Consider the following 8,222-nt stretch of genomic DNA (forward strand, 5'->3'; position numbering starts at 1 on the left):
AGTTTCATATTTCCAAGTCTGCATACTTTCTGAATGTCCGATATGGCAAACATTTTAACTAATCTTACTGCTATTTAATTTTTTTCTGACTTCAGAAAATTACAGTTCTGCGTTCACTCCCAATTATAACATTTATGCAGGAAAACAATAGGTGTTTTGTTTGTGTTTGGTCTTTGTGCAGCTTCTCCAAGGTTCTCCAGAGCTGATTGAGCCTAACTTTTTGACAGCAGATTGCCAGTTGTTATTGCACTCTTCAGGGGGGAGTACTTTGGTCCTCGACGACAGACCAGGTAAGTCCGGCGAAAGCCACGTTGCGCAACCTTTGCCAACGGCTGTCTGCGTTGACATTATTCAGCAAGTATGAATTCCTCCTGCTAAATGCTCTTTAAGCTCCAACGAGGTTCAGTGTGCTAAATGTGTAGGGCATATAGGATGAAAACAACCACACAGTTGCTCCTTAAACCATTTCCATGTGGTGATTCTATCTACACAGAGTGAAAATCAATATGAGATGTAGTGCTTAGAATTTCAGAAGAAGACCAGGAAGACCCAGGTTCAAATACCCCTTAGCCATGAACTCTTGAGAAGAGGCATTGTCTTGTGTGACATCATGAGCATGATGCGCGATGTTGCATTGTCGGGAGGAGGCCGAGCACGGAGCTCAATATGGCGTGGCTTCCCCTCTCGCCAGCCACTGAACCGCTCTGTGCTCAGCCTCCTCCACCCCCTCAATATGAAGGGGCCCCGGTCCCCTGCCAGCAGATTTTGAGGGGGCTGAAGGGGGTCCTCTGCTCCTAGGAATTGACATGGCTGCTCTTGGGCCAGTTGCTGTCTCTCAGCCTAGCCTACCTCACAGAGTCATTGTGAGGGGGAAGAAAGGGGGGAACCATGCTTAAGTCCTAAGAGCCAGTGTGGTGTAGTGGTTAAGAGCAATAGACTCGTAATCTGGGGAACTGGGTTCGCTTCCCCGCTCCTTCACATGCAGCTGCTGGGTGACCTTGGGCTAGTCACACTTTGAAGTCTTTCAGCCCCACTCACCTCACAGTGTGTTTGTTGTGGGGGAGGAAGGGAAAGGAGAATGTTAGCCACTTTGAGACTCCTTTGGGTAGTGATAAAGCGGGATATCAAATCCAAACTCCTCTTTTTCTAAGAGCAGAGAAAATTGTCTTATAGGAGACCATTGCTCCATCTGGCTCAGTATTGTCTGTCCTAACTTGTAGCAAGTCTACTCTTTCAGCCTGGGGTCTTTCCAGGCCATTTCTGTATTGCCGTTTCTGGAGATGCTAGATATGAAACCTAGGGAGTTTGGTGTGCAAAGCATGTGCACCGCCACTGAGCTGCAGTCATTCCCATTGAGGGAGTGAGGATATAATTGTAATATATAATAAATAATACATGGTGAGTTGGTGATCATCATACTGGAACAGACAAATTCCTGGAGGTCAAGAGTCAGGTTTCAGGGAATTGGCTTCCTCCCCCCGTGGCAGCAGATAAGCAGAGCAAAGGAAAAGGAGTTTTCTTACCAGTTAGAAACTTTAATAATTACAGTGAGAGAACAAAAAACCCACCTCCTAGAAATGGCGATGTTCCCAATTAAGGATCACTCCCCCTTCCGTCCCTATTCATCTATGTCACTCCTACATCTTGTAATCTGAGCTTGTACCCTCTGTGCTTTCTGTTCTGACACTTTCTCAGCTCTTCTTGACCTTGGGGAGAGCGGAGGAATGCTGTCCAGAGACTGTGAATCTGTTAACCCTCTCTCTCCCAGTGTTTCTTCTTCTTCTAGCTGCTCCCCATCCAGTATTTCCCAGCTTCTGCCTTCTGAACTATGTCCCTCTGCAAACCACTGTTCCAAATCTATACTGTTCTCCTGCTCCTGGGAAGATTCAGGATCCAGATCAGGGGGAGGGGGAGACTCCCACCATTCTTCGTCAGCACAGTCTTCCTCAGCACAGTCCCTGACATCAACTATCAATGGCTATGTTTTATCTCTACTGCAAGAGGCATTTTATCTCTGAATGCCAGTTGCTGATAATCACAGGTGCTGTTGCATTGCTGTGCTGTTTGCGGGCTTCCCATAGGCATTTGTTCGGCCACTGTGAGAACTGGATATTGGACCAGATGGGCTGTTGGCCTGATCCAGGAGAATTGTCTTATGTCCTTATATTCTGCCCATATTTGAGGCAAGTGATGTTGAGTTCCCTCAAAAGTAATGGCACCCCCCGGTGCTAAATTGGCAGGGCAAAGGAGAGATGACAGGATTTTGATATGGTATGCTGTGTTGCATCTTGAACCGATTTGGCAGCCTAATGCTAGGCTAAAGAAGCAGGCTATAAATATTAAAATAATAGTAACAGTATACTGAAACTAGGCTTATGGACCATTAAATATGTGTAGTGAGAATGAAGTGAGGGACATTGAACATGAAGGAAATAATTTAGATAGCTGCATAGTGAAAACAAAACAAAACAAAACCCCAACAAACAGTGCCAAAAACTGTAGCACATCCATTTATGAGGAGAATGAAAGATGTAGTCAAGAGTGTTTATGCAAAAAAATAGAAAAGCTTGCTAGCAGCATAAAGCATTATCAAGAAGAGGAACACATTCACAGCAAAAAAATATTTCAATTGGAACGTTCTGAATTGTCAGGACTGGGGAGAGGTAGCAGGAAGGAAAACCAGAAAGAGGAGGTTAATTTATTTTATTATGAAACTGTTTCAGCAACTAAACAAATTTTATAGACCTTGGCTAGAATGCAGTTTTGAAAGGGTGGTGTGTTGTGTATGTTGCTGCTCTGTCGTTCAAAATATTGTCCTGTCTTGGTTGGTTTCCATGCTCATGCACCATGAGTTTGTGCCTTTAATGGAAAAGGGCATGTGTTTACTGCTTTTATACATCACCCAAGGGGGTTGCACTCAAGATGCAAAGGAGGTGTGGGAAATAAGGCATGTAGGCTCTTATATTCCATTTCATGTGCTTAGAAGCCTTCCTGTCCTGGGATCATCCTGGGATCCCTGAGTTATTTGGATTCTTTATCACAAGGAAACGTCTTAAGCAGAGGTCAGCAACCTAAGGCCCATGGGCCAGTTCCGGCCCATGAGCTTCCTGGAACTGGCCCACGGCCGTTCCGTGGATTGGCATGGGGATTCCATGCTTCCCCCCCCCCCATGGTGCCATTTTTTTTATTGCTGCGGGGACTGACTTCTGGGTCGGAAGAGCGCCGGAAATAGCTTGAGAGCACGCACAGACGCGCACGCTCCAGCCCACCGAGAGGTCTGCCGGGGAGTGGACTGGTCCGGCCTCAAAAAACGTTGTCTATCCCTGGTCTTAAGTATATTCAACAGAATGCATAGAAGCCTGCATCGTACCTTCCCAGTCAAAGCAGGAAGATTATAGGCACGATGGATGGGCCTGGTGCATGCAGGGACATTAGAGATAGGACCTATGCGCACCCACTCCCCTTTATGTCCACACACACACACACGAAGAAGGATCCTCTTTATCTGCATATAGAAGCAGTTTTTGCACAACTATTGCTGCGCATTGATTACGTCAGTATTCATTGCTGCTTAATGTATATGAGCCCAGTTCTAAATTGCACTAAACAAGGGAATTACAAAGGGAACATTTGTGTATTGATCACTCTGAAGTTGGCCCTGTGGCATCTTTATTCTTCTGGGGAAACATACAGAATTAAGGGCCAGATTCAATTAACTTGGTGCGCTAGCAGAAGCCAGCACAAGGACTCTTGCTAGTGCAGCGGGGTTTTCCTCCCTCCTCTCCCAAATCTGCTCTGGAGAGTAGGGAGAGCCCCAAGAACAGCACACATGGGGAGGAGAGGGATGGCTTCACCGGGCAAGTAGAAATGCTTGCACTCATGGAATGATTGAATTAGCGAGATACTGAAGTCCAACCTTTGTCATGTAATTGCTAATGGACCAATGATAGTATCCTGCTTTTGTGACTGAAATAAAAGTTATACAGTGGTACCTCGGGTTAAGTACTTAATTCGTTCCGGAGGTCCATTCTTAAACTGAAGCTGCTCTTAACCTGAAGCACCACTTTAGCTAATGGGGCCTCCCGCTGCCGCCGCACCGCCAGAGCACGATTTCTGTTCTCATCCTGAAGCAAAGTTCTTAACCCGAGGTAATATTTCTGGGTTAGCGGTGTCTGTAACCTGAAGCGTATGTAACCCGAGGTACCACTGTACATGTAACTTCACCAAATATGCACCCACCTGATTTTTCCAGTGTTTCCTTTTTGGAAGGTGTGTATACACACAAAGAGACACACAGACACACAGTTAATTTAACTGTCCTAAGTGCGATAAGACAGTTTCAGGTTATGGCACAAGAATTGCTAAAAGAAACCTGCCAACACTACCTCTGCACTAATTTTGCAAGAAATCCCCAGAGCTTTCATGGTCAAGGTTAGTGAAATAGAGGGCAAATAAAAACTCCAAGCTGGCTATTTTAAGAATACATACTTGGAAATATGTAGAAACTCAGTGGAACTCTGTTTCAAGGAAATATAAGTAGGATGAGCATGAAAATGCTCAGATGTGAATGGCACAGGTTCCCATTAATTAAAATGGTGGGTGCCAATCTACATGCATAAATGAATCTCCATAGAAGTGAACTGGAAAGTTGGCTCCTCTACAGAAGCTCCTGTACACCTACTGGATTTCCCAAGCCCACAACAAATCACGGGATTGATGGAAATGTCTCTTGCCCCCTTTAATCCACAATGCTGATTTAACCTTTGTGGTTTGCTTTCACCTTAATGAATTACATATCTGTGACCAGAAGCAGTTGGGTGTGAAGCATTTTCTATATCTAATAATCAGTTTAATAATCAAACTCTTAAGATTGTTGTTAATTCCATGATTTCAGTATACGCTGTCATAACTTTTAACAGTTTAAGAAGCTTCTGTGGTGCTTCTTTTTATGAAATCAGATGTCCATTCCATTATCCAGCATTACAGTATCTGATATTATTTACTCATAGGTCTTCCTAGCGCTTTTGACGTGGATGAAGGAGTGACATATGAACAAATGCAGGTCAGACATCACCTTGTTTTTAGTAGTTTCATCATTTGCTTTTCAGTTCCGTTTCAGTAATGTGTAATGAAATTCCATGTGCTTCCCTTTTGTAGACTGTGATCGAGGAGGTTCTAGAGGAATGTGGATATTACAATTTTACCTCAAATAGGTGAGTTTCATTTCAGAAGGAGACATAAAATCATGGTGAAGTGAATAGACAGAAATTATAATTCAGTTTCCTAGTTACAGCTGTCTATTTTGGTTTGGGGGTGCTTTTTTAAAAAAATCATGATTTATGATGTGTAGGTATGCGCTAGATAAAATGGTGTGGAACATTGTAGCCAGTAGTGTAAAATCATATTTGAAAAGAAAGGCACCTCCATCCTTTTCATTTTGATGGATGAGAATTTGTTTTAAAATCCCTTATGAAAAATAAACCTCAAATGAAGAATTGTAGAACTACCAGCTTGCCTTACGGGTACATTGTCTGGATGTTGCACAAAAATGGGTTGGGACAACAAAGCAAAGGGGATGTAAAATTTGGAAGAAGCTATTTGAACAACAATACAGCTGCTGTTGTGCTCCACCTCTGCTTACTATTGCTGCAGTATTTTCAACAGTGATGGGACAAACATTCATGGGATAGACTGAGTGTCTCATACTCAATAAGTTTAAATGGAATTCCACTAAGTTGTATGATATAGAAATAATATGTTGGCATATGTTTCAATGGGGTGGCTTATTGCTGGTTTTAATTACCGTATTTTTTTGCTCTATAAGACTCACTTTTCCCCTCCTAAAAAGTAAAGGGAAATGTGTGTGTGTCATATGGAGCGAATGCAGGCTGCGCAGCTATCCCAGAAGCCAGAACAGCAAGAGGGATTGCTGCTTTCACTGCGCAGTGATCCCTCTTGCTGTTCTGGCTTCTGAGATTCAGAATATTTTTTTCTTGTTTTCCTCCTCCAACAACTTGTGGTCTGGTGCGTCTTATAGAGCGAAAAATACGGTATTTTGAATGTTTTGAAATAGTTATTTTTACCTGTTTGGGAACCCCTGATGTAGACAATACTGACCTTGATGAGCCAAGTTCAATATAAGAAAGCTTTTTTATGTTCTTTGTGTGTTACTGAGAGGGGAAAAGCATCTCTGGGTACCACACAAGGATGGGGGGGAAATGATGCTACTAATTAGCCATAGCCAATCATTTCCAATAGTGACATCCAAAAGAATTTAAGACCCCTTTAAATAGGAACAAACTGGCTATGAGAGATATTTGTTGCCTACGGTTTCTACAAATGTTGGGTTGCACTAAAGTCCAGCATATATGTTGGTGCCTAATTTTAGGAGCTTTTAGGCTGGAATTTCACTTATCTGGCAGCTCAAACTCCCGCAAAGCTTTCCTGCAGTCTATGCTGATGCATCTGTGTCATGTTGGCAGCAAAGGTCTAGTCTGCCTCAGGTGATTGTAAATGTTATGGCATTTTCATTCCCTGTGAACACTTACAGCCTCTTAAATCTTTTTAGGTATCAATACTATCCATGGGGAACAAGGACTCATCCGGCCAGAAGATGAGCGCCTGGAATTCGGACGAGATTGGCATGTTTTCTAATAAGGTCTAAGTGCCTTGACTTCAGCTGTTGTCTTTTGCCAAAGGAATGCACTTTGCTTCAACACAAGAAAAGGGGGGAGGAAATCAGATGTAGGGATAGTTTGCAAAGAGTCATCCAGGCAGTAGAACTTTGGAGCACAACTTTTTCAGTAGATGTTTGCAGTACTTTTTTTTGCTGGCAGAATGCTTACTTTCTGTGCGCAATGTGGACACAATCCCAGGTACCTGCATTATGGCAATATAATGCTCCACTGAATTCTTGCTTCTATATAATTTTAAAGGACTTATGAATACTCAGGAACGTTGGAAATATATCTTATGTTTTATAGATCTGTTTATACCAGAGATTTATCTTTTATAATAAGAGTACCTTTTGTAAGGAGAGGAAATCAGAAAGTCGGAGTTCAGAGTTTTCTAGAATACATTTGTGACTAGCCTTTGGGATATTTGCAATTTCTGCTGCGAGTATGGTGTATTAGACAGTATTTAAAACCTGCACAGCTTCTAATAATTGCTATTTCTAAATACATGTTGATTCTATAAATAGATATAGGGTGATGCCAATAATATGTATATAAGAAATGTATAGTGTGCATTTGTATGCAGCATTCATACCTTTACACCCACACCCACGGTGCAATAAATAGATAATTCTTTTTTTATTTTTGTTCAGCTCTGTAGCACATAATGCACTTTGGAAAACTATGCATGCTTTTGGAAAATGCATACAAAATAAGAATGTGCGCATAGCTGTTGCTAAGACTTTTCTCTCATTTTTGCCAGCATGCTAGAGATTTCAGTTGCTGGCAGTATTGAGTGAAAGTATGATTCTCTAGAATGAAGATATTCAACGTGGTACCTTCCAGATGTTCTTGGACTTCAACTTCCATCATCCCTGACCATTATGAATGCTGGCTGGGCTGATGGGTGTTGGGAGTCCAACAACATCCAAATGGCACCCAGTTGGCTAACCCTGCTGTAGAATACCCCTGTAGGTAAGACCTCCAAATTTCAATGATTTTATTTTTATTTTTAAAAACCTGCCTATCTTAATTAGCCTTTTGGTACACAATGCAATATTGCTGAAGTTGGGTGCTTACCGTGCATCTAACCTACTAGGCAGTGTGTTCATCGTTCAAGCACAAATGAAGAATTTGGGGTAAAAAAAAGGCAAGTTCAGCTTGTTTGTTCTGACCCATGTTAGTCTGGCATCATCAACATGAGCAACCAAATAGGGCCGTTTGAAATCTAGACCATGGCACTGCAGCAAAAATGCGTTAGGTGGGTTATTTTATAGCAGCTTGACATTTTGCAAGGGAGCTGGGGATATACTGTTGTTCCATCTCCATTTGGCACAGTAGGCTTATAAAGTCTGTAAGAAAAGGTGCCCGTTCTGAAACATCTGGTGGCATCAGTAGGTGAGTTCTCAAGTGCACAAGTTCTTCATATTTTGCTTGCTCATCATGGCAAAATCAGTGGACCCAACCAAGCAGTTGCATGATGAAGATTTCTGCCACAATGAAGCGGGCCAGGGCATTTCATGTGGAAACCAGAGCAGTTGTGATGCA

At 42.5% G+C, this 8,222-nt stretch overlaps 1 protein-coding gene across 3 annotated transcripts in view; it reads left to right on the plus strand.

Annotated features, from left to right (window-relative positions):
• Window positions 1-7,682, plus strand: part of NEK10 (NIMA related kinase 10) — a 102,389-nt gene extending 94,707 nt beyond the window's left edge. For 2 of the 3 annotated variants that reach the window (XM_081883146.1, XM_081883147.1), the window contains 4 exons: window positions 182-290; window positions 5,010-5,062; window positions 5,158-5,213; window positions 6,569-7,682. In XM_081883146.1, coding sequence (XP_081739272.1) covers window positions 182-290; window positions 5,010-5,062; window positions 5,158-5,213; window positions 6,569-6,617 — 267 coding nt within the window. In that variant the 3' untranslated portion in view covers window positions 6,618-7,682. The remainder of the gene's footprint in view (window positions 1-181; window positions 291-5,009; window positions 5,063-5,157; window positions 5,214-6,568) is intronic. The other variant, XM_081883145.1, reaches the window with a different exon arrangement.
• Window positions 7,683-8,222: the final 540 nt, after the last annotated feature.

The sequence above is a fragment of the Podarcis melisellensis genome, assembly GCF_964234715.1.
Source record: "Podarcis melisellensis genome assembly, chromosome: 12".
Classification (NCBI taxonomy): domain Eukaryota; kingdom Metazoa; phylum Chordata; class Lepidosauria; order Squamata; family Lacertidae; genus Podarcis; species Podarcis melisellensis.